General features: G+C 36.2%; 2 protein-coding genes across 4 annotated transcripts in view; both read left to right on the top strand.

Annotated features, from left to right (window-relative positions):
• Positions 1 to 1,198: 1,198 nt before the first annotated feature.
• On the top strand, positions 1,199 to 26,382 carry LOC121730471 (survival of motor neuron-related-splicing factor 30). Of its 3 annotated transcripts, XM_042119516.1 has the most exons (7): positions 1,199 to 1,364; positions 1,513 to 1,775; positions 1,992 to 2,138; positions 2,224 to 2,494; positions 4,309 to 4,312; positions 9,771 to 9,779; positions 26,371 to 26,382. In XM_042119516.1, exons 1-4 carry the CDS (start codon positions 1,323 to 1,325, stop codon positions 2,492 to 2,494), a joined length of 723 nt encoding a protein of 240 aa, XP_041975450.1. In that variant the 5' UTR covers positions 1,199 to 1,322; the 3' UTR covers positions 4,309 to 4,312; positions 9,771 to 9,779; positions 26,371 to 26,382. The 3 variants fall into 3 exon arrangements, with proteins under 3 accessions (XP_041975450.1, XP_041975449.1, XP_041975451.1); XM_042119515.1 differs by lacking the exons at positions 4,309 to 4,312; positions 9,771 to 9,779; positions 26,371 to 26,382 and having other exon boundaries at positions 2,224 to 2,592; XM_042119517.1 differs by lacking the exons at positions 4,309 to 4,312; positions 9,771 to 9,779; positions 26,371 to 26,382 and having other exon boundaries at positions 1,513 to 1,779; positions 1,996 to 2,138; positions 2,224 to 2,592.
• The window catches only part of LOC121730467 (lachesin-like), an 82,053-nt gene continuing 63,709 nt past the window's right edge, over positions 9,039 to 27,382 (top strand). The window contains exon 1 of the mRNA XM_042119511.1: positions 9,039 to 9,364. Within this exon, the coding sequence (XP_041975445.1) occupies positions 9,214 to 9,364 (151 nt within the window). The 5' untranslated portion in view covers positions 9,039 to 9,213. The remainder of the gene's footprint in view (positions 9,365 to 27,382) is intronic.

Below are 27,382 nucleotides of genomic sequence, written 5' to 3'. Positions count from 1 at the left end.
TTGACTTTTATTTTTCATATTATAATAGTCACATTAGTCGCAAGCACTGCGGCAGCAGCGCTGCAGCTGCACTGCTTGCGACGTAATGTGAAGGCGCTCATCAGTATTGCCATTTGCCTTAATATAAAAAGTCTGTAAGTAACTAAAAAGTTATATATGTCTAATTGTCACAGAAAAGAGTGATGTTGTGTTTTTGTATTATTTTATTAAAATTGTGATAATCTGGGTTTTTAATGTGTAATATTGGTAGGATATTAACCATTAGATATTCGTTATCATGCACAAGTGTAGGAAAGTGATGCAGTATACAAAAACGAGTTATTTTGTGTTCCCTCGAAAACTCCATCGAAAGTTTCAGTAAAGCGTCTACCACTTTACTGAATCGACCAACTTGACTTCTTGACTATATTGATTTTTACTTCGACTTTGACTAGACTTTGGACCTGACTATATAGATTATAGAAAAACGATGCTGAAAATTGTATGCAACAATAGGGTAAATGACTAGTAGATTGGACAGTACCAGTCATTGAAAAAAGCACAAAAACACAATATTTATTAATATTGCTTTAAAATTGCCTGTTTTTAAAGTAAAATAACGTCTGATTTTAAAGAAAATAGTGTTTTTGTGCTCTGTCCAATGACTAGAACTGTCCAATCCCGTATGTTTTCCCGCCATAAATTACTTGACAGTTGACACTGGCCATGGATAAATAGCAGCTAAAGTGCCATAATAAGAAAAGAAAAAAAAATTCTAATGTCAGTTTGACATTGATTTTCCAGATCAGTGATGCCAGATTGGGGGGAATCCCCCCAAATTTGGAGGTTTTTTAGGTGATGGGGGGAAAATTGGGGGGAACAATTTTTTGGAGGGATTGTTGGAGGAAAAAATCTGGGAACAGACGACGAAATCTAAGTACTATGGGCCCGTTTTTACCCTTTGGTTACGACTTACGGAACCATAAAATGATCAAGGAGCTCGCGAAGATGCTGATTCTATAAAGATTGGACGCTATTGCAGAAATAGTGTACATTCATCGTATCCATTTGTGAAATTCCCATTCATAATGAACAAAATTTTTCTTTTATAATTTGTGGGGGGATTTTTCTTGAAATCCCGAATTTTGGGGGATTTCGGGGAACACTTGGGGAGAAACCGAGTTGGCCGTCTGGCAACACTGTTCCAGATACAAAAATGGCTTCGAATAGTTTGTGAGCTGTGTGTTTTATGTTTTCTGAAAAGGAGTGATTATTATATAGTTGTAAAATTTAGTTGCAATACTAAAGAATTGCTTAGATAAGACACATTTCTAATATTTACAATGGCTGACGATTTAAGAAACTATAACTTGCAATTGCAACAGGTTAGTGTACAACGATGATAAAGCTGCTGTCGAATTATTGTACCGTATTTTATCAATATGTATTTGTATTTATTTATCATGTTATTGATGGGTGTATAATACTTTTAAGTGTTTTACTTTAGGTTCTAACATTTTTATTATATCGAAGGTCGAGGCGGCATTGCTTACTGATCCTCAAAACGAAGAACTTCTGAAGCTAAAAGCGGATTTGGAGGAAGTTATTGAATTGACGCGTGATCTAATAAAAACTCAAGAGGGTGATTCTAGTGTTTCTAATGTTCATAATAGTTGTAATGATGATGATGTTGCAGCTTCCCTGCTGGCTACAGACGACGGAGATTACGTAGAGAAATCAAAACCAAAGTGGCGTGTTGGTGAAAAATGTCTGGCCAAGTGGAAGGCTGATGGCATGTATGTATTTATTACTGAGTGTGACATTGTATCCTTATTCATCCAATATTATAAAATGCATATGGATGAATTGGATACAATAATGTCTGATGATGATATGGTAATGAGTATGTTTACATTAAAAAGTGCAATTGATTGGCAGACAGTAAAAGACAATGTAAACAAACTCATATATTTTTATTATTAAATTTTTCTATCAAGCATGGGTCTTTTCAGGTTCTATGAAGCAACAATAGAAGAAATTGGAAGTAATAATTTTAAAGTCAAGTTTGATGGTTATACAACTTTGGAAGTAGTATCAGCGTTAGATGTTAAATCATTGGCATCTGGAACCAAGAGACCATTGAGTGGAGATGAAAGCAAGTAAGTGTTTACAAGTTTATGGATAAAGTCATAAATTAATACTCCAAAACATACATGATTAATAATGTACTTACTTATCTTTTAGGCATGGGAAAGGTTATAACAGAGAATATTTAAAGAAGAAAAAACAAAAAAAGCAGCAAAGATTTAAACAAATTGAGGAAGAAAGGGAAAGTGAAAAGAATAAGTGGCTTTCTTTCCATAATAAATCATTAAAAAAGTCTGGTGTAAAAGGAAAAAGTATTTTTGCTTCTCCTGATAATTTAACTGGCCGAGTAGGTATTGGGACCTGTGGCATTTCCGGTAAACCTATGACTGAATACACTCCTGGTGAAAAGTGGAAAAAAGGTGGATAAAAATAATGACTTCATCTTACGCCTTACGATAAATAAGTGACTTAGTTAATTTACTTTTACTTTAAATTTTACTTGTAATAAAAATAAAGAATACTGAAGTCTGTTTTATTTCTTGTAAGTTTTTTTCAGTGCACAACTGCTTTACTAATAAAATATTTACACTGTATACACAAGTATAGACAGGAAATGTTTTGACCTTGTGTGTCAAGCCACTTTTCTTATTTATAATATATTAGACAATTACAAAACATTGTATAATTAAACTGCCTATCTAAAGAAGCGCTTACACGGGCAACAATTGCAGCAATAATTGCCCGGCGACACGAATGGACCGACCTGGGGCAAGTAGTGGAGCAATTTCAATAAACTGTGGCAATTATTTCGGCGATATTGCTCCAGATATTTCATATCGCTCAATGTCGCCGATATACGAATTGACGAATATCCGATGGGCTCGTGTATGACAGTATTGCCTAGTAACTAGTTGATGAAGTTGCGCCATATCGCTCAACTAACTTTGCTTGATGTAGTCGTGACGTCAAATTTGACGAGAATTGACTGGAGTGGAGCAATTTCAGTTGCCCGTATAAGCGTAGCCCAGTAGCATGTCTACAAAGTTCGTATTATGCTGCAGTATGGTCTACTTTTTAGTGATTCCTGCCTCTGCCCCCGCCCTGGCTTAAGTGAAGACACATTGTAAAACAGTCACATAGAAGGAAATATATTGTTCCTCCATTTGATCCATTTTAAGCATGACTGCTAGTCTTTGCATCAGTATGTCGTTCATGGTTAAAATGTGGCAACAGTGGGCAGTGGAAGAGGTTATCCTCTGGCACTTTTTAGAGCGCCATCTTGTGGAATTTTAGTGCACTAAGTTTAACCACTGCACTGCCATTGCTCCTTTTTCAACCATGACTCCTACTAGAGCGCCATGTTGCGGAATTTTAAAAATTCGTGCATAAAAATTCGAAAGATGACGCTAGCAGTTATGATTGGAAAAGTAGTTCCAGACAACGGCAGTGAATGAACATCGTGCATAAAAATCTCCAGGATGGCGCATCCCCAACGGCAGCCGGCTGCCGCATAACAATTTTGAAAATCTATTGTGTCCGCAATACCCACGATGGAGGTGCTGCAGGCTGTAACAAAACTGTTATAAATAATAAATGATATTAAAACATTCGGGTGTGTATGTGCCACTCTGTGAAAGTAGCAGAGACAGCTAGCTATACCATAAGAATACCCTTTAATACGCACTATGATAATACTTAGCACAACACCTCTAAAATCCCGTTTGTTTTTTTAGCCCCTAAATTAGGCAGGAAAACTCTCAAGTTGTTTCAATAATAATAATAACTCTCACACCGGTTTCGGTGACGGTGGCCGATTTCTTTGAAACCAGACCAGTTCCGAAGGAGCAATTGTATATTGCCCAAGTGTGTGCGCAGTAGGTACACAAGAGCACCCTCTCTTCCTTTACTCCCATTGCCCCCATTGGGACGGGAGACCGACACGACTGGCGAGAGATCAGGCGCAGGACCGACTTTTTACATGCCCATCCGACGCATGGCTCATCTTACTCGTCAGACAATCAGGTGATCAGCCTGCATTGTCCTAACCAAACTTGGATACAACATGTTTCCAACGCGGGAATCGAACCCACGCCCTCCGAGTCAAAAGCCACGCTCTTAACCACTGGACCACGGAGGCGTTATTATATTTTAATAGTTGTATGTGCATGTGTAGGTATGGGCATGACGTTAGGGCATTTGTCACAGAAATACAGAAGTCAAAAGCAACTTATTCAGCGCTGCTAGAGTCTGGCCAACGAAAGCTGAACCCAGCATTTATTCTGACAACATTATTCTGATTTCTGAGAATGATATTAGTAGTGATCGATGGTTTGCGGTTGCGATTTCATGACCTTGATACTTGGTCATGATTATTATTTTATACTCTTATGATCTTTCGACTTTTCGTACTAGATTTATGTTATTTATTTTAATAAATCTGGGGGCACGGCAGTGCCCCAGCCAAGCTTTTTACTTTTCTCGAAGCGGTTCGGGGCTTTTTCACACCTCCTTTATCTTCGATGTTAATAAAGCTAGGGATATAAGAATTTCGGTGACTAGGAGCAAGTATTACAACTCTTTTTCACAGGGTAAACCGTAAGCCTTACGTGCTCGTCTCGGCAATATTTTACAAGAAATGTTTTTGGTGGGATTTTTTTATTTCTGTAAGATAAAAAAATGGGGCTAAATTTGCCGCCCCTTTAAATCTACCGCCCTAGGCTCCAGCCTACTTAGCCTATTGGTAAATCCGCCACAGCGACTAGGCATAAAAACACAATTTTACGTGCACTTTTTCCACTATACTTATTCATTAATTATGACAAAAGCTAAAAACACGACCGGTTTCGAAACAATTCTACTAGTATAGTTGTAAGTCATGGGGGTAGCGTGGTACGGGCAGGGGGGGGGGGGGGGGCGTAACTGCCCCCACCGCACCCCCCTCCTACAAGAGTGATCGGTCGCTGAATTGTCGCTGGTGAGCGAATGCTCACGAGTTTCATACTAAACGTGGAGCGGAGAGAGTGACGGGGTGAGAGGGGGGAGGCAATCAATCCCAGTTCGCTCACTCATATTTTGTTTTTAACTCACCTTCAATACAATAGTGAGATACTCAAGTTAAAAATCACGAATTTTCTTAATCTCTCTCCTTCCACACACTCCACTCCCACACCGGTTTCGGTGACGGTGGCCAGTTTCATTGAAGTCAAAGTCAAGGCCGGGCCAGTTACGCAGGAGTAATTTTATAGTGCCCAAGTGTGTCTGCGCAGTACACAAGAGCACTCTCTATTCCTTTACTCCCATAGCCCAGTGGGACGGACGACCGACACGACTGGCGAGAGACAGGGCATTAGTGTTCGCTAGCGAAGCGATGACTTATGTCAAATCGCATACATTTTGTAGCGCTAGCGTTAGCGTTAGCGTTAGCACTTTGCCACTTGTCTGCAGGCGGACTGCAGGGGCAGGGGGACACCCACGAATACGACTATTGACGATGAGTGATACATTGAACACTTAATTATTACTGTAGAAGGGTTCCCATGCCTGTGGGATCTAATTAACGAAGATTATCATAACAGGGATCTTGTTTTACAAGTTTGTCTCTTATTTTACCAAATAATTTTCGAAAGAGCTTAATGAACATCCGATGATATTCAAAATATCTTTCTGGATAGACTTTTTTTTACATAATATTGGCCCTCCGTTAATCTTTGTGTGTTTAGTGGATGTACCCAGTAACGATGATGCTTTTTTTTTCTGAGAAATTAAAAATGCGATTACGATTTCGACGAAGATTTCCTAATCTTCGTCGAAATCCATGTTTCTTCCGAACATGTGCACTCCACTGAAGCTACTCCAAGACTAATCTAGGTATTCCGAACGGAAAAAATCTGATGTGTGTGGTGTTTGTACGGAATTTTTCATGATACGAATCAGGAAAACTGATGTATGTGGCCGCCTTTAATATACCTAGCGGAATAGAGCAACAATCTCGAGCTGTCAAACGAAACCGACATTGGTTTTCATCTGTGTGAAAAATATGTGAAAAATATGAATTCTATGAGATTAAATTGTCAACGTGCGGCACGTGCCGACTGGACGTCAAAAAAAGAGTGCTGCTGTCATGTCACACGTCTCTTTTTACCACGCAGTGTTACTGATAGTGACATCTCTCTTGCTCAGGCCTTTGTTTCTCTATTCCGCTAGGTATATTAACTTTATAGGAAGGACCGCCTTTTTACATGCCCATCCGACGCATGGTTCATCCTTGTCAGACAATTAGGTGATTAGCCTGCATTGTCCTAATCAAACTTGGAAACAACAAGTTTCCAACGCGGGAATCGAACCCACTACCTCCAAGTCAAGAGCTGTTCTCTAAACCACTGGACCACGGAGGCGTTAAAATAATAATAATAATAAAGCCTCTTTATTATCCTTAACTTTACATAAAATATTTGATAAATATACAATTATTATCTATGAGAAAAAAGTAATTAAAGTTAAGGCCCCTGTCTGGTATAGGCCTCCTCCAAAATTTTTTTAAAATGAAATAAGGGGGCAAACGAGCAAACGGGTCATCTGATGGAAAGCAACTTACGTCGCCCATGGACACTCGCAGCATCAGTAGAGCTACAAGTGCGTTGCCGGCCTTTTAAGAGGGAATAGGGTAATAGGGGAGGGTAGGGAAGGGAATAGGGGATGCTACGGAAAGGAAACGGGTAGGGGATTAGGCCTCCGGTAAACTCACTCACTCGGCGAAACACAGCGCAAGCGCTGTTTCACGCCGGTTTTCTGTGAGAACGTGGTATTTCTCCGGTCGAGCCGGCCCATTCATGCCGAAGCATGGCTCTCCCACGTATAAATCCTCCTCTTTAAACCGACTTCCAAAAAGGAGGAGGTTATAATTATTGTTCGTCTGTATATCTTTTTTTGTATGTTCACCATTTGTGGAACGATTTTTATGATTATTTCGTTGTTGTACAGGGTTGAATCCGAATTTGGAACCATATTCACAAAAGTGGTGACCTGATGATGGGATCCATGAGGAATCGAGAGGACTCCTTATAATTTGTATGGAAACATATAGTGATTTAAATTTTTTCTGAAGCATTCGAGGTAATTTTTGATAGTCAAAAAGTAAGACTTCGCACCAGGTTATACCTACCCTGGATCCGAAGGTACCGAACAGAACTTTTGAATCCGTGTAGACTGTAGATACAGGTTATGGGATTTCGGCGTTGTTTAAACAACTGAAAGCATAAGCCAACACATCAATTTGATTGATCATCATCATCACAAACATAATTATTATACAATGGGTCATCACATTATGACCCAATTAATCGTACTTTTCGTGATATTTTGCACCGAAGCAGATGTTTTTGATGATTATTTTGTTGTTTTTAGACCGATTTTCAAAATTCTTGTTTTGTACAACAAATAATTTTGGATTACAATTTTAATACAAATTAGGATACAATCTTATTTTTGTATAACAATTACGAAAGTGGTGAGCTTATTATGGAATCAATGAGTAATCGAGGGAAACCCTTGAAATTTATCTAAATACTCATAGTGGTTAAAATGTTGTTTTTAGTAACTTAAACATATTATATTACGACTTACGAATAAAAGATATTTCATACGAAGGTGTCAAGGCACTCTTGGTCTAAAGGCACTGAACAGAACTCCTGAACCTTTAAAGATAAAAGTTTGGAAATTGCAGCATCGCTTAGATAACTGCAAGCATTTACCACAATTTCGCTTACAGTAATATAATATGGATAGTTAATATTCGTAGTGGTTATCTACGTATAAAGCATTATCTAAAAAGAGTAAAATTATTATTTTTTAACAAAAAAATGTAAGCCGACTTCCAATGAAAAAACACTATTCTTAAAATGACCTAAAAAGTATGAAATAATTTTTATTCTTCAGTAGTGCCTTTTTCAAAATTTGACTAAATCTCAACGAATTCTGTACTCAATTTTCATTCCTTTGATGTCGGTATTGGTGAAGTTCTATGTCAAGTATCCCAGTTCTGGGCTGGTACCGACTTATATTATATGTTATCATTATTGTAAAGAGCGATCTGGTCTGGTCACATCATATACCTAGTACATTGTACAGTTAACATTTTACAAAAGAGATTCTAAATTAGGTATATCAATGGATGTATATCTGGAATATGGATATAATGTAAATCTTTGAAGTGAATGCAATAAATTATAAAGTTTATTAGCATCAAAAAAATATTGCATTAATTTCGAGAATTAATTAATAATAACTGAATTAGTAGTATATAATTTGACTACCTGATGAAATATTTTTTTAATATCCAATAGATTTTTTGCTAAAGGCATTGAATGATTTGAGACGTGTTTTGAAATTAGTTTAAAAATGTCTATAATATAGATAATTATTACCTTTGGATGACATTATAAATAGTTTGAACAGTCTTCATAGCCTCATGGCTAAACAAGATAAAAAAGATAGTAAATATAGGTACCAAGTTTACAAAACAAAGAAGGTTAAAGGTATCAGGTATGGTGTGTTTTCACTTATTTTATCAAAATAAATAATAAAGTCAGAATATTATTTTAAGCAACATTTAAAAAGTAGGAGATAAAATACTCGTAATATCCCCGCAGGTAGGCGAAATACAAGTTGTTACGCCGGGAGCTCTCATTTCGAAGGAAAGTAAACGAGGTCGAGAAAAACCATTTACGGCGTTATCTTAATCGCGGAGCGTTTAAATATATTTATTTTACTAGAAGTTATCAGCCGCCTAATTGCAGCCGCGAAACCACCTGTCCGCTATCATCACTGTACATAGGCCTTCGCATATACTTCCGCGCGTCTTACGCGCGGGCCCTCCCCCGGCGCGCCATTGGCGGAGCGGGCGGCGGCGCGCGCAGCGGCCCTCCCGCGGCCGGCGTGCGGCGCGCGGAGTCCTCGGGCGCCGGTCGCGGCGATGCGGCCCGCCGACAGTGCCGCTGCGACCGCGCCGCCGCCACCACACCCGCAGCGCTCCCCACGACGCGAGTTTGAGACAAACTTTTCGAACTCGGAAAGATGGCCGGAAAGTTTTAATTACCGCACGAGAGGTTTATGGGTTACGATATCGACGGTCTCCGCTGGTGATGTGCGATGGGCCCGCAGGAGGGAAGGGTTCGGCGGAGATCGCAGTGCGCGCGAGTGGTGTTGGCGAGCTGCGCGTGGGCCTGCGCGCTGGCACTGGGCGCGCGCGCCGACGTCGACACCTCCACGGGGCTGGGGGACAACACCTTGACTAACACAGGTGAGACTGTCATCTTCAGCCCCAGACGAATACACAACACAAGATACACTCCTCGGCGGTACTTCGAAAAAACTTATTGCAGATGTTTATTTCAAGATTTTTCCCGTCTCCACAAACTTTTTCACAAACTTCTAAGTTCTAACCCTATTTACCAGGGATTTTAATTTAAAATTGAGGGCTGGAAAGAGTATTTGAAACTGATTGTCTCTTGACATGAGAGGTAATGAGAAGTAATCATCATTTGACTGTAATGCCTCTCAGTTTGGTTAAAAGTAGAAAGAGTTTTGCAGATACATAGGTAGGTTTTTGCTGATAAATATAAGTATGTACTCACCTAAAAAAAAAAATTTAGGAGTTTTGAAAGTTATTAATTATATTAGTAATGGCATTTGCTTCTATTTTAAAGCTATACATTGTACTTAATATATTATATATACGGTGTAAAGTTGGTCCTAGGAGGTTTCTAATATTAGGTAGTGGTTTAGTTGCTTGATTAAACAATATTGTTGGGGAATAAACAACTCAGTTTAGGCTTATGATATGCGATAGGCAGGAGTAATATTTTTCGGTCGCCAAATGAATAGACATAATATAATGTTAATTGTTACAATGTAATAACAAATTGGGTTAATAAAGTTTAAATACTATTTACAAATTAATACATAGTATTATAACTTATAAGTATAACAAGGTTTATAAAATGTTTTCACGACACTTGGCAATATAATAAATAAATAAAGCTCTTGACTACTGAATATAATTTAATACTTTCAATATTAAGTAGATAACATTGTATTGCAAATTATAAACTAGTAAACATAATGATATAAATAAATAACGATTACTATTAGAAACAGACGAAGCAATCACAAAATTTTGTTTTATTAAACAAAATTTTTGTGTTAATACATCCTAACATTTTTAAGTTATAGGACACGAATTTTTAAAACTTTAATAGTCTTTCACTGAAAGCACTGAGTAATTAGTTATTAGTTCCTATGTAATTATTATGGCTTGTAATAGTACGTTATAGAATTTTTGATGAATTACCGAACTTTGGACTCTATTATAATAAAACTATTAACTGTTTATATTCTAAATATAATGTTTTCCTTGTTAATAGTACACACTTAATATATTTTTTAATATTACAATGATAGGGGTAACATCAACGCGTTTAAGATTTTCGTCACATATAATATCGTTGCCCGTCGGCCGTGTACAGTTCAGATATCACTAACTTAATTTATATTAATTTATAGCACTAGAATTTGAAAATCTTTATAAATATTTAATTGTAGATGATCTTATTGTATATAAAATTGATACTTGAAAAAAAATCTCTCGATTCACTTTAGCTAAAGATATTACGGAAATATAGATTTATTTAGGTGAGTTATATTTTCAATATATATCTCTGCACATGTAAATATTCTAGTTTCATGAGATATTTATAATATAAAAAGAAAGAAGAATCAAAGACGTTATATTTTCTCGAAGCTGAGATCAATTTTTTATATACTAGTTATTCAGTATCCAAACATTCTAACAGTTGTAAAACATAGTAAAAATAGAATAATGGTAAAGAATGCTACATTAGCCATTAAGTTATAACTCACTCGATCACGCCCGCAACTCCGTTGCACCAATACTCTTATCGCGCAGGAACCGTACATTTTTCCGGAACGAAAAGTAACCTATGTCCTTTTCCGGGACTCAAATTATCTTCATACCAAATTTCAGTAAAATCGGTTCAGCGGTTTGGGCGTGAAGAGGTAACAGACTGACAGATGGACAGACGGACAGAAAGACAGACAGACAAACACACTTTCGCATTTATAATATTATTAGTGTGGACTGTGGAAGTGTGGATGTGGATGACAGCTCATCGTAGACGTTCTACGGGGCCGTAGCACTGTAGGCCGTAGATTTATGTCGTAGACGCGCTACGGCCTACGCCCCTAGGGCCTACGAGATAGTGCCGTAGATAGTATTTACGTGTTAAGATGATGTTTTTAGGATTGTAGATAATCTGAAATAGAATATAACACAGAATATATGGTACTACGACCAACATTTGTATGTATAAAATTGAGTACCTAATATAATGTCTGGTAGGTACCTCAGCCAACCCGTAGAGTGGTTATTTTCTGTTTTCTTCTTAAAAATATTATATTTTAAAGTATATATGGAGGTAGAAGAAGATAAGTCTGTTCAGTATCTTAATTTGAATATATTGTTTTGGACAAAAATATTGCAATTTGGTAGAATTTGATCCTCGTAGTAATAATAATTATGTAGTATTTAAATATAAACTGTACATAAACATAGGTATTTTTTATTTTCTGTTTCTGGTCAATAATATTACTTTAAATAATTAACGTTATTTAAATTATGAAGTTTGTATTTGAGGTATTTATGTGGCGCCTGGAGGTAACGAATTTGTAGGTCCCATCCTCAATCACTTAACAAAACTCAACGTCAAGCTTTATTTAACTACTGTTTTCAATAAAACGTTTGCGTTTTGATCGCGTTCGCCTATCCGCTCCAAAGATTGTTACTGCATTTTTGACGGTGTTACCGTTTTAATTTGACCCTCAATAATAAAAAAAATAGTGATTCCACACGTACTCGAATCCATGTGACTGTCTCTGTCTATTAAATGGTATTTTCCAACGTGCTGCAAACACGAATTGTAAGCGTTTTCTAAACATTTTATGAGAAAGGAACAAAAACATAATAAAATTATAGTATCCCAAGGGGAACACTACTTTTTTGGGATGAAAAGAAGCCAATGTATTAAACCAGAACCTGAACTACTACCGAGCTAAACATTAGATAATACTTCGCACGAGCGAAGTATTTGTGTCTTTGATTCCCTCGTGGGAATCAAAGACACAAATACACAATATATTTTCAATTGTTATGCGGCACCCGGGTGCCGCTTGGGAGTTGATGAGTTAATAAAATCCGTTCAATAATTTTTGGCCTAAAAAGTAACAAACATACGCACTCACAAACTTTAACATTTATAGATAACGAGATGACCCGGTAACATAAACTTTAAAATTATGCAAATCGGTTTAACCGAACTCGAGTTTAAGCGAGACTAACAAAATTGATTTATATATTTACATAGACAAAAGTGTGAAGGTAGACGAGTCGGTTGCTCATCACAAGCGGTAAACCACATGACCGCAAGTTCAGTGGGAACATCCGCCGCAAGCTTGGTGTACCCGCGACCCGCGGCTTACCCTACGATTAGCCATTTATTTCATAAACGACCTTTAGAGGCTTTAGGCGTTATCTTACAAGCATTACATTTAGTTCAAAATGAATTGAAAAGGAAATGAGTAAACATGAATATAATAAGAAAGGAAATTTCTTACTACTTTTGTAAATGCAGGGACTTTGTATACGGTGTAACACAAGCAAGTGATTATACTTTAGAGTTTAGGATGTGTATGTGTAGTTACCTTATGTATAGTTCGCCGTGAAAGTAGCAGCGCTAAAAAAAATTTTATGTAATTTCAGTGAACATCCATAGATAATAATATTATAAATGCAATAGTGTGTTTGTCTGTCTGTTTGTTACCTCTTCACACCCAAACTGCTGAACCGATTTTGCTGTTTGGTATAGAGATACTTTGAGTCACGGAAAGACATATGAGGATAATTTATATCTCGGAAAAATACGGTATGGTTCCGGTGCTATAAACTAATTTTAGCGCAATGTAGTTGCCATCATCTTGTGTAAGGGTGGCCAACACGCGGCCCGCCGTCTGTTACCTTGTGGCCCGCAGAGCCGAGCACATTTTTTTAAAGTAAAAAAAGTTAATACTAAAATTACCTTACCATACCTACTATAAAAAGCAAAAAAACACATCTTTTCTTTTACTTTTAAAATAAAAGCTCTAAGTTCTAATAGGAAAAATTAGTATCCGATTTTGACTTTCATATCAACTACCAAGTACGAGTATGTGTAACATAAAATTTGGTAGTGCGGCTCTGGGTAAAATTCTACTTCTGAATTTTGGCCCAAGTGTCGAAAAGGTTGGCCACCCTTGATCTAGTGTTTAAAAGGTCATAAATTTAAGAACATCGAGGTACGTATTCAAGTTTAAATCATTATTTTATCAGTCTACCTATTTTATTGAACTCTGGAGTAAGATTAATGACCGGCGTTCATTGGCTAGCTAAAATAACCTCTGTTGTAAAATTCTATAACTCAAGTGTGATGGCTGTAGCATAATGTTAAATGTTGACATTCATGATAGCCATTTAGTTGAATTGGTTATCCAACTAGACACCTTAACCTGTACATGAAATACGTTCTAAAATAATAATTATGTTTATTTAGACCTAATGATACTTCAGGATACTAGATACTAGTATATATTTGAGTATATTTTACTTTATTAACATTATATTTATGTGATTTTTCTTTATAATGTGTGTTTTATGAAACTCATAAATGGCCTAGTCCCGTCACTTAGGCTGGTCAATTCATGAACATGGCTGTAACATGTAGTAGGTTATACATATATACAGGGTGTGACAAAAAAGTGATAATACTTTAAAGTAAGTGTATGAGTTTCCTGTATACAGTTTACAGTGAAAGTAGCAGTGCTGAAAGAGCATTTTTTTGTGATTTGTATTGGCAATCGTCTCAGCTTCATGATTTTGCCCATAACAAATTAAGAAAAAAGTTACTCTTTAGGCGCTGCTACGTCCACAGTAAACTCTATACAAGGGACTCATACACACCATCATATCACTTTGTTTTGTTATACCCTGTATAATTGTATATTATATAATTAGAGATATTGATTCATAAGTAGATGGCAAACTTAGGCAATTTTTTCGGGGGAAGTCAAGAAAAGCCGAAAAATCCTGATTAACATTAACTTGATATAACCATTTTAAAATATATTAATATAGTAGCTATCCGCCTTACTAGTAGGTACTCGAATTACGATGAGGCTATAGCTTTGAAGATCGTGTTATATAGTTTAAACTGTTAATTTAATCCTTCGATCGTGGATTCTTGGAAATCTATTGTTATTCTATTGTGTCTCGCTCACCGGTGAGTTTATGGGGCTTGACGGGTTAAATACAAAATCCTATATTTTGCGGGTCAGCCTCTTGGAGAAAATTATTATCCATTACATACAATATAAGGTAAAAGCACTAATGGCAGATGCTTTAAGGAAACATGGAACATTTGAATGTTGTAAAATATATATTTATTAAAATAAAGGATTGATAAATTCTTCCATGTCTTCAGTAACTCTTACAAAATAAAACTATTATGATTATTCACTGACAAATCAATTAAAAAATAAATTATTGGTCTTTTTGTAAACTTAGTCATAACAACTAATAGATGACATCACAGAAAACGAACATTGACACTAATAGTAGACACCAATATGAACTAATAGTTGACATAGAACATTACATTACATTTAACATTTTTCCTATTATTAGGTCTTTATTTGCCGTTTTTTCAAAAGATTTCATCTACTTCATCATAGTAACTACATGCATATAAAATATTATCCACGTTGTCTCCAGATTCTCTTCTTCCATGCTAAAACTATCTTTCCTTTTATTTTTATGTTTCATATATTTTTTCCTAGCAAATTTATTTTCAGTCTTTAGCCCCATGCTTCTCTTGCCTCTTCTTTTTCTTCTTTCTTTTCTCAGCTCTCCTTTTTCTTCTTTTTACTGCTAAAAACCAAAGCAATCAATTTTTAGATCAGACGAGGTCTAATATGTCAATTTTTAGGTACAGTAGTTCTAATTTGTTAGCTTGTTAATATAATTATATATTCAGAGAATATTGATGATATTTGCAGTAGAATAAACTACAAAATAACTTTAGTATGTATTGCAAAATGATGATATGAGTTCCATGTCATCTTTTAGATTTTTTACATTTTCAAGAACTAATAGTAGACACCCTTTACATTGTTAGGGAAAACGGATAAAAAATCATAAATTAACATTAATTAGTGTAAACAACATGACCATTAATCCAATGAAATCTATAGAAATTACAAAAAATCAAATAAATGTATTCAAAACTTACGTGCAAAATTTCGCCTTCCTTAACCTATTTGCTAAGAAACTGCCGAACGCATGTTGACGCGGTCACATTTTTTACGAAAACTGATCCCATTTTAAAATTTTGTTCCCGAAGGCGTCCCTAATATATTTTTTCACGTCAACAGATAGCTTGAGAAGCTTATAAAATTTATAGTGTTGAGAAAAAATTAGACTTATTCTTATTTTTATAGTATTTTTGTCGTAAGTGTCATCTATTAGTTTCGAGTCTACCATTAGTGCTTTTACCGTACATTGTAATTATTTCTGCAATATGAACCACCAAGGTTTATCACCTCTAATCTATCAAATGAAATTCAACGACATAGAATGAGAATAATTGTGATACATAATAAACATCCTTATTCCTCATTGTAAAGCTATCTTTTTGAGAATAAGCAATAAGTTGTTAAACATTACGGCACACGCTAGAAACAGAATGCAGTTAAAAACAATAGAACGTAACACATAAAAATTATACAAATGGAGGATAATAGTGATACAGTCATTCAGCAATTTGGCCAGTCGTAAATTACATGTTTAACTAAATTACGTGCGTTGAAAGCATTCCACAGTCCTCGCCGCTCGCCGGCAACGCGCGTCCCCACAGCTCTCGCGCCTGATATGTCGGCATCCGATGCACTTCACAAATCAGCTTTGTATCCATGAAATTTAATTAAGGATATCTTTGCGATCATTGTTCAAATTTCGTTTAGATTGGCTACACATAAATCTTGGCCGCTCGAAATAGCTTCGGCTGTTACATTTCCGACATAGTTTACCAAGTGATTGCTAAACGAAAGAGTTATTGTTATTACTCTTAATGCTCTGGTGGAGATGTTTAGTTTATTGCATTATAATTTTGAATAACTACACCTTTGTTAGTATTTTAATTTTAATTCTGTGCAATAGTGGTCAGATTTTTCAAAAGTCACATTCGGCTTGGGAGAGCCATGCTTTTCGCACGAAACGGCTCGACCGGAGAAATATCACGGGCTCACAGAAAACCTGTGTGAAACAGCGCTTGCGCTGTGTTTCGCCGAGTGAGTGAGTTTACCGGAGCCCCAATCCCCTACCCTTTTCCCTTCTCTACCCTCTCCTATTTCCTTCCCTACGCTCTCCTATTCCCTTCACTACCCTCCCCTATTACCCTATTCCCTCTTAAAAGGCCGGCAAAGTACCTGCAGCTCTTCTGATGCTGCGAGTGTCCATGAGCGACGCCTCAGTTTAAATAGAATTCTTTGGGGCGACGGAAGTTGCTTTCCATCAGGTTACCCGTTTGCTCGTTTGCCCCCTTATTTCATAAAAAAAACTTGATTCATAACGCCTTCGAGGAAATACCAGATTTTAAAACCAAACCTGGCATCAAACTGTGAGTTTGACTGGTACAAAGGAAACGTTAGAGCCAAAGTTTGTGGCATCATCATTGAATTAGAACCTACACATTTAATATTCAGCACAGAATAAGGAGCGTTGATTACTACCCAAGAAATTGGTTCAGCGAAGTTCGGGCAACTATCGATAGCGATTTAATGTATTAATCGAGATTTCACCTAGCGTCTAATATGAACTATGATTTCTAACGCCGCGCCACCGCGCGCCGAACAATCGCGCCGAACGTAGTTAAAGTTGCGAAGTTAAATCACGGCGCCTAGGTTTGTGGAGTTCCTTTGTTATAGAGCCGAGTAATGAAAGCGCTCGATAATAATTTACGAACAGCAGAAGTGTCGCTGTTTAATGGCGGGAGCGGGGGTGAGGAACATTCCACCGGGGCCCGGGGGGAGACGGACGGCCGCGTCGACACCGAACTAAAATAATTATTATCATTGTTCCTGGTCACCGTGAACGCTTTAATTGTTCATTTACATTTGTAACGATGATACCGGCGCAGAGCTATTCGGCATGCATTTATTTTACACATCGCGCTACGTTGCGCCCGTGTTATAGTCGACGGCCCGACGTTTAATGGTCTGAAAAATGGCATCTACGTTGCGTATCAATTACCTACAATTTGCGAATATTGAGTGAAACGTAATAATTATATAAGAGACCGTGAATGGCAGTACACACGCGGCGTGAGTGAATCGTTCGAGCTCCACTCCGTGTAACTAAACATCAAAGGCGAGGAGCTCAACTGAGCGAATTTACGGGGTTTATTTTTAATGTAGCGGAATCCACTTTAGCCGAGGAGACATATTACGTATTGCATTTTTATCTCGTACTTAATGCCGCTTCCCGCGAAAAGCTCACGTTAAACAAATTTTTTGCTCTATATTTAGCCGGCGTCGATGGAATTTCACGCGCGGCACGGCGCGCGGTACAGGCGATGTCATGTCAGCGAATGAAATTACAAGACGCACAGTCGACCCGCCGCGTTAATTCGTGTCAAGAATTTGTAGAGATTTAGCTTAAGCCGGGTGGAGTGTTCGTCGCGGGCGGAGAGCGTTAACACTTATTAAGGGGGTGCATCCCGGCGACAGATGTAGGGGAGGACCCCCCATTTGCGTAATGTTAGGAATGGTTACACTCGATTTAATAAAACTCCGACAACATTTCATTGTTACGAATTTTAGAATCAATTCATTTTAAAGACGGCCGGCTCCAAAAAACTGTGAGCCGAACGTGCCCGGAATACATCGCTCCGGCTTGGATTTCTTATCGATGGCAATTGAGACGAGTAGGTATGTACTTATGGCTTTTCAAGTGGCCCGGCTTCGTTTAATTTGTTGTTTTAGCGCGGAATTTTTATTGGCGCTTCCCTTCAGTTTAAACGACGCCGAAATGGAACAAATCACAGAGATTATTTTACGGCAGGGTGTCGATGGTACGGTCTTTTAAATATTTACTTTACAATCTATACCTCTAGTGTTGCCAGTGTGCATGGGCGACGGCAATCGTTTTCCATTTTCTTATATTCTCCATATACAAGCTGATCTGGTCGATTTGCCATAAACGTTATATCGGGTATAAAAATTAGATATTTGTCAATTCTTAGACCTAACCTATAAGCTCAATAGTTCTATAAAATAATTGATTCAACCGTTTCGGCTCAATGTGGGAATTAAACACCACGACACAAAAATTTTGTAGTATTCGATTTTAAAATAGTCTTGATACATTCAATTTAGATGTTGTAATAAATTGCAATTATTGTATGGATTGTAGTGAATTTATCATATCATTATGAATGACTGCGACATAATTATTATAGCTTTACAACAATGATAAGAACTCATCCGTCAGTCGTCAGATATGATAGCAGCAATTATTATATTTTATTTAACCTGCTTTTGTTACTAATTGATAAATAATAATTCAAAATGCAACATACACTTATCTATGCTAGTCAACTGCCCGAAGGAAATTGAAAAAATATCGGAAACTGGGCAGAATAATGTTTTTAAAGAGAATTCTTAGAAAATGTAACAGTATCACAAGCACATGACGTGTACTTGTGAATATTCGCCTGCTATGCTAACAAGGTGTTTGCATTACACAATACACAGTCATGAAAACTTGTTTGCTGTGTTGTTATTAGTACAGAAAACCATAATCAGAGGCCGAGCCATACGTGAGATAAGCATCTGCGGAGTAAGCGAGACGGGCCCCTTGTGTTTTCGATCAGTGTTCTGTTGCTATTAATTTCTGCACCCTGTCACAAAGCTAATACGGGGGCGATGCGACATAATGTGATTATATTTGCAAGTATAAGTGCGATAAGTGCGTATTTCGGACCAAATGCATATTGCTACCTTCGCAAAGCCGAATATTTGTGTATTTCATTACATTACGTGATCGGTTTGGACGATAATGTTTGATTAGCGTATATTTGGTTTATTTGTTTGTGACAAAGCTAAGTGGTTTTAGTGTTGTCGAATTAATTAATAAATGTGGTTCGTATTTAAATGTATATTTTTTGTAGTCGTCGTTACATATTATTTTCGAAATATTGATTTATTATACGCAGAATTGTAAAAAAATCTTTTATCTTACTTCCATGGCTGGCTTATCGATGACTCTTTCAATTTTGAAGTTTAAAGCATGTAAAATATTATGTCTGTCTGTATCTTCACAAAATACTCAGTTGTATTTATACTTAAATAAATTTTAATAATAAAATTACATCCCATACAAAAACACATTTTTTACTTATTTTTGCTCTATAATGGTACGGAACCCGAGGCCAACTCGCACTTGGCCGATTTTTTTCAATAAAAATAATGATATATGGGTGAATTTCCCAAACGGCTTTTTTTTGTCTTCGTTGAAATTACTATTAAAAAAAGGTAATATTGTTGTAAATTATTTGTTTTAGTATTCAATGGGTAGCTATAGGATTGTGGCAAAAATATAATATGCCTAGGACTATTACAAAGGTAGAAATAAATAACTTAAATAACTATTTTTATCAAATCGGTGCTGTCCCTCTACTTTTTTTACAAACAAAAACGCTTACATACTAGCAAATATGAATAATTTAAGGGTAAAACTTATATTGTTTCATAGAATATTAGTTTATCTATTATTATATACCATATTTTATTATTTAATTAACGATTATAGTTACTTAGAGGCACAAATGTACTTGACCTGAGAATTTTTCTAATTTCGCTGGATAAAAGAAATTTAAGCATTACTTTTCATCGACGAGTCGGACAGTCCCCCCACTCCAATTTTAATTTACTCCTTAGTGTGTGCTTCCACGCAGTCAAGACGGATTTGTGTCAAAACGCTGCGTATTCCCGTGAACAACATAAGTATGCCATTAAAATGCTCTCGGTCAATTATTTTATAATATCGGTGATTGAATTTTTTTAATGTAATTAATAGTTTTAAAATTGTTGTTTGGTTCTAATGAATTTAGTAAGTAATTAAGCTTCATTATCTGTAACCACATTTATCTTAGATATAATGCATTTTTTATAATTTCCTAAAAAGTGCGTTTTTTCTCACGTCGCTGCTCTCATATCGGTGTAATCGGTGGTCATTTTAACTACCGATATGATAATTTACACCGAAACGATAAGAAAAAACGAATCGGTGTCTTAAATCTAATATCGGTGTTTGGAATCATGACCAACGCACAGTTTTGTCACATCGGTGGATTGCTTTATCATATCGGTTGATAATTTTACCATATCGGTGAATTGTTTTATCATATCGGTTGATCTAGTGGCATTTCGTTAAGTATACAAAAAAAAAAAATTACAAATGCGCAAGATTGTAAAAATGAATGGATGTAAGGATGTATTGGCCAATTTAAAGTTTTTACTTAATTTTTCTTTTCACATCTAGTTCACTTTAACCAATTCAATGCGGCGCACATTTTTGAAGACTTTCAGTCGTGGCGGCATACAATTTTCTCGTGACACGTGAGCCGTGTCATACGCCATAGAAGTAGGTGACACAGCTACCGTGTCACCCGCCACGTTCAAAAAGGTTTATTGTTTTTCTTGGTTTTTAGGCGTTTTTTAACTTGTTTTATTTAGTTGAACCCAAACCATTGATGTTAACGGAAGGTTACGTAGTTTTGAGTTGATTTCGAGTAGTTTTACTAAGTGTTAACCTGGAAATGGAAGGCAAGCGATTTTTTTTTCAGATGTTGCAAACCTTTTGTAGGTTTCAAAGTTAGAAAAATGAGTACTTATATTAAATAGATCTGGGTTTCCGATGTAAATTATACGTTCGTAGATACATTTAAAGAAGTTTAACTATAACCATAACTTTAACCACGCCTCTGGTGCAACCCAACCTTAATGTGTGTGCTAGTAGCGCCCTCTGCACCACCCTTTACGTAATATTCCCTATTCGGGCAATCTGATAAAAGATAGAGCCTACTGTACATTATTTTTACTGTGGTATTTTATGTCTTTATAAAGTGTCTGTTATATGTGACTTGGTTCTGTTGTTTTTAACCGACTTCCAAAAAAGAGGAGGTTATATGTTCGGCTGTGGCTTTTTTTTATTTGTGTATGTTCAACGATTACTCCGCCGTTTGTGAACCGATTTTCAAAATTTTTCTTTTATTGTATAGAGTATTTGTTCCGATTGATCCGGTTCCGAGTTGGTACCATGTTCACAAAAGTGGTGGCTTGATGATGGGAACCATGAGGATCCAGAGGACTTCTTGAAAATCAAATAGGAACATAATATGGTTATTTTGGTTGTATGGGATGTATTTGATCATATGCTACCGAATTGTCTGGCTGAATTTTTCTGATCAGAAATTTCTGATAATGTACGGCCGGGCTAAAAAAGGGGACAGCCCCTACTTTCTTTCAATTCACTGAATATTCAGAGGCGAAGCCTATAGGTGTGTTTTACGTGGAAAATTAAGACGGTTTTGTTCGGAGTAGAACCTTCTAAAGTGTAATTTGAGGGCGAAACAATCGCTTTCTAAATGACACGGCTCACGTGTCATACGCCACATGTTAAAAACCCATAAGACCCGCCGTGTAATCCGCAATTAATGCACCTTTAAAAAAGGTTGATGGCCCCTACTTTTTTGAATTCACAGAATATGCAGAGGCGCAGCCTATAGACTTGTTTTACGTAGAAAATTAAGATGAAAAGAAAATTGTTCAGCGGGGCTAAAATGGTCGCGCCAGCGCCACCGCCCACGTTCATATTGAACAATTTGAAATTTGTCAGTTTGACAGTTTTGGCAATTCATTTGCTAAATTAATTGAGAGGAATTGCTAAATGTGACCATTTTAGCCCTGCTGGGTAGAACCTTCTAAAGTGTAATTTGAGGGAGATACAATCGTTTTTTAACTCCCGTGTCATACGCCATACGTTAAAAACCTGTATGACACGGCTCCCGTGTCATCCGCACTGAATCGGTAAAGACAACGATGATACATTTTATTTTTTTTTTTAATTCTAAGTCCCTACATCAAATATTGTAAAACATTTTAAAATTATTTTAATTTTATTTTAAGAACTCTGTTCTTTATCAAAATAAATATATTATAAATATAATATTATGAAGATAATATTATCATTAGTGTCTGACCGAAACTGATTTTTCAGCCGAAACCGAAACCGAACTTTCGGCCTTACTCTCAGTTTCAGCCAAAACCGAAACCGAAACCGAAACTTGGTAAAACATTCAAAATTACGATTGTTTACTAAAATTTATAGATTTTTAACATAAATTACAACTTTTAAAACTAAAGAAAAAGTACCACATAAAATTTTTTACTTTTTGCAACATTTCTTAAAATAAATATTATTAATCTTAGACTCGAACATGTTCCCTAGAAACTTTTTTGTACTATATTCCGTTTTTTTATACGATTCCAAGTAGGTGCGATTTCACCTAAGAAATTGAACGCGTTTAGCGCACACTAAACCGGTTTTAAACGTATAAACACGTTTATAATATTATAGACGAAAAAATTGTTAAGATGACAGTTTTCACAGATGCGTTTGGTTAGATTTATCGTTTCGTGCTATTATGTTACTAAAACAACGTGACAAGGCTCCAAGATGATAAAAACATATTAAAATCATCGCGTGACGGAACGTAAACTTATAATCATTAATCGCGATTAAAAGAAAAATTTAAAATCGAATTGAAACAAAACGAGATTTACGTCGCCACATGAACACGTTCATTGTTCAATGAGAACTTGGTTTAATAAAACGAAATTTAAGTGTGTGATAATAACAAGAGCATTATTTTTTTCAAGTTATTTCAAGTCATTTTATTTAGGTGCGATTTCACCTAAGAAATTTTAAACGCACCTAAAAAACGCGTTTATGCATCAAATTCCATTTCACTAACATAACGTTCACAGCAAATACGAAATTTATGTTCAGAAAGTCCAATGTTGTACGGTTAAACTTCATAAAAGCCCTTAAAGTTCTGTCAGTGTAGTCTTACTTTTTTGTTGATAAAGTAACATAACTAGACTCCAAAATGTAAAATCATCGCGTGACGTTACGTAAACTTAGATTTATTAATCATGATTAAGAGAAGATTATGAAAACCATTTGAAACAAAACAAGATTTACATCCCAGTAGGAACGCGTTTAATGAAAACTAAGTTTTATAAAACGAAGTTGTGTGATTGGTGAAATCCTCTCTTAGACATTAACGGCGTACTACTGAGAACACAATCAATAATTGCAGTATATTATTTTTATGGGAAACATCGACACGACCGTGGTCGAAGTTCAAAATGAAATTAATAAGCAAACTTGCAGTTGACGTCACATTTTTTTTTTGCTCCAGAAGGCGTTTTGCCACTAAACCTGAAAAATATACTGAGGGCCGCAAGAGTAAAGCTTACGGGGAAGTAGGCTAGATAAGATTCTAGCAGGGTAGGGACGGTCAAAGAGGTTGCGTGTCCATAGTTAAAAGTTAATTTTAAATATTTAAATAAAACGCGTGGTAGGAAAAGAAAAAGAATGAGGCGAGATGATTTACTAGTTGGCGAACTGAGCCGGAGCCTCGCTGGCAAGCAAGCACGAGTTAACTACGAAGTTTACCGAACGACGCATGAGTTTCGGCGGGGCCGAAAGTTTCGGCTATATTTTGGCGGAAACCGAAACTTAGGACGAAACTAGATTTTTTGGCCGAAACTGGCCGAAACCGAAAGTTCGGTCGGTCACTTATTATCATATCGCTGGATTAGTATGTCATTTCGGTGGTTAAGCTTATCATATCGGTGTAACTAAATAAAAATCAGTGCCGGTTTATCATATCGGTGGAAACCAGAATTCAAACTGAATTTTCTCCTTAGTCTTAAATGATACGTTAATGATATTAAATTTGGGAACATTTTGAGTCCTAAAGAATACATAAAACCTGAAAAGTATATGAAATATGTATAAATAAAAAAGTTCACCGATATGATAAAAAAAGGTCATTTGTTGAAATTCACCCATATGTAATTATAATATAAGACTGATAGATAAATTAATATAAGACTGAATACAATGCTTCCATTGACTAGCGGAAATTGGAGATTAGAAATTTCACCCAAAACATTTAGCCAAATGAACGGTAATGATATAAACCGACTTCTGCAACATGTGGCGTGAATATTACATACAAAATATAATTAATGGTCGATTGTAGCATGTCGAGAGAATGCACCCTCCTAAATCTTTAGTGATTCAAAACGGGGTCCCCCGGGGGCGCTACCGTGCCTTTTAATTTACAAGTATTAGGGTGCATTCCCAGTATTTTTGAAATAAAATCACTACTCTCCACCCACGTCACATTGAATGCTGCGATGAATGACAGTCGTACTTCGAAAAAATAATTTGACTCGCAATTTTAAATTCTTCGAGCATGGTTTTGTGAACAGTAAGCCGTAAGCGCCTTCAGTCTAAATGATTTTTGGGGTTATTCTTTTTTGTTTTGTCTGAGAGTGGCTAAAGGTATTAGCGAAATATAAGTACATATTGTGCATCATATACAAATGTGTAGTCATAGCCGTATGTAGAGACTAAACACAGCGATGTAGTTGGCAGTAGCTGGCCTGTGGTTACGAACTCGTAAGTTTATAGCCGAAATTGCGATTCAGATTCAACTATAAACAACACTTACCACTTTATATTGTAGCACTAAAAGGACTGTAGTCGAGATGCCAAAAATTTTTAAGCATTATGCACTTGTTTCTCTGTTAAAGTTACCTTCCATATTAAAACTATTTTTGAGTAACAATGAAGGCACTTTGTTAATAAAATAGGTAGAAATAGGTGCAGTCAGGTACAAAATCGGTTAGTAAGACTACATTTCTATTGTGTTGTTGAATACATCTACTGGTCATAAAGGTGTAAGCAAAAAAAAAGTATTTTAATAAAAACACACTATATTTTATGGATATACCATCTATAATAACTGCAAACTACCAAGATGCTTGTACTCGGTAGGTAGTTAGGTACTCATAAAACATATCCGTTAGATAAACTCTAAGTAACAAGCTTTAAAAATATATAATTCAGAGTGTAAACCTTAAAAACGTAGTAGGAATCGAAGTCATAACAAAAGAACAAAGCCACCTGCGTTTAGGAAAATATCTTTCAATAATTGTTAGTCGCATATTGGTTCCCTTTGTAGTTTGTACTATCGGCGAATTGGTTTCTCTCGTGCCAAAACGAGTATTGTGACGTCATCGCGCGATAGAATTCTAATTGCGAACGTACATTTCTACAGCTCGTGATTACACCTTTAACTTTTATGACCAGATTGAAAATTGTTGTAAATAGTGCGATAGTTTCTGCCAGTAACATCTACGAATTTAATATATTATATAACATGTTTTAAGTAAAATTTTGTAGACGTTTCTTGCGACATCTTTTGCAGAAAAAATCATTAATCGCGTAGTCGTTTTACATTTTCTGTGACAAATACTATCCCATAATGTCAGGAAAAGGATACAAAGTATTCTTGTAACAAATTACATTGAAATCGGTTTTGCGTCTGTGACGTGAAGAAATAATACACAAACACTTTTTAGGGTTCCGTACCCAAAGGGTAAAAACGGGACCCTATTACTAAGACTTCGTTGTCTGTCCGTCTGTCTGTCTCCAGGCTATATCTCAAGAACCCCTATAGCTAGAATTCTGAAATTTTCACAGATTGTGTATATCTGTTGTTGCTATAACAACAAATACTGAAAGAAAAATAAAATTAATATTTAAGGGGGGCTCCCATACTTTTTTCGGTCTTTGTCAATCACGGCAAGAGGTAAGCACTTGAATTTTCCACACATTCCTTTGTTATATGTGTACTTTAATATTATATAATAATATTAAAATAAAATAAAAATTTAAGGGGGCTCCCAAACAAAAAACAAATTTTTTGCCTATTTTTGCTCTGTATTGGTACGGGACCCTTCGTGCGCGAGTGTGACTCGCACTTGGCCAATTTTTTTATAAAGTCAGTATTATAAGTCTATTATTAATAAATATGTATAACAATAAAGTTGCAAGCATAAAAAAAGCAATAATAATGATCAGCACTTTAAAAAAGATGTTACAGACACAATAATGGAGAGTATTAGGGATTGTTAACAACAACAAGCGAACATAATACTCGTATTACGCGCGTTTTGTGCCAAAAACGATCGTCACAACCGCGTATAAACTTGGAAAGTTGAAATTTATGAGCGATTGAATCCACTATAAGTCAAGAACATGTCGATTCTACGAACCATTAAAAACTCACGAGGTCATCCCAACTTCCATTGAAAAAGATAAAACATTTGGAACATTTGAATTATGAAAGAATTTATATTTGTGTAGATTTGATTAAATATGTTATGAGGAACAATTTTTTTTTAATATCAAGCAATTTTTTTGTGAGTAGCATCAATTTGATAGACAAACACTATTTTTATTTGCGAAAAATCTTGAAAGTGGTAGCTAACAGAGATAGAAAGGATTTCATACTTTGATTTGATGGATTTAATTTAGATATATAATTTAAGAGTACTCGTAACATTGTCCTATAAATAGCAAATCCAAATTTTAGGACAGAGTCTGTCTGTCCGTCCATGGGCGTACCGAGGGGGGGACAGGGGGGGGCAGCTGCCTGGATCATGTTGACGTCCCTACTAAGTATATTATCTAGTACTTTCGTCTATAAAAATTAAAAATAATAAAATGAATTTTTGCCATCTGTTTGCAATACAATATTTTTACAACTAAAAATTATTAATTTTTTATTCTTTATAAACACCTAGCTTCTAAAAAATCTGATTTGCCCTCTCCTGACCCAGAATCTGCGTAATTTGCCCCCCCCCCCCCTGGCCCAGAACCTGGGTAATTTGTCCCCCCCTGGCCCAGAACCTGGGTACGCCCATGTGTCTATCCATATGTCACAGCCACTTTTCTCCAAAACTATAAGAGCTATATTATTGAAACTTGGTTAGTAGCTATGTAGTTTTTATA

This window comes from Aricia agestis, chromosome 9 (genome assembly GCF_905147365.1).
Source record: "Aricia agestis chromosome 9, ilAriAges1.1, whole genome shotgun sequence".
Lineage (NCBI taxonomy): Eukaryota > Metazoa > Arthropoda > Insecta > Lepidoptera > Lycaenidae > Aricia > Aricia agestis.
This window is presented reverse-complemented; position numbering and strand designations above follow the sequence as displayed.

Excerpts from the sequence above, each read along its gene's own strand:
- LOC121730471 (XM_042119516.1), top strand. The coding sequence starts at position 1,323 with ATGGCTGACGATTTAAGAAACTATAACTTGCAATTGCAACAG. Across the intron at positions 1,365-1,512 it reads ATAACTTGCAATTGCAACAG|GTCGAGGCGGCATTGCTTAC; the intron begins GTTAGTGTACAA and ends ATTATATCGAAG. Across the intron at positions 2,139-2,223 it reads TTGAGTGGAGATGAAAGCAA|GCATGGGAAAGGTTATAACA; the intron begins GTAAGTGTTTAC and ends CTTATCTTTTAG.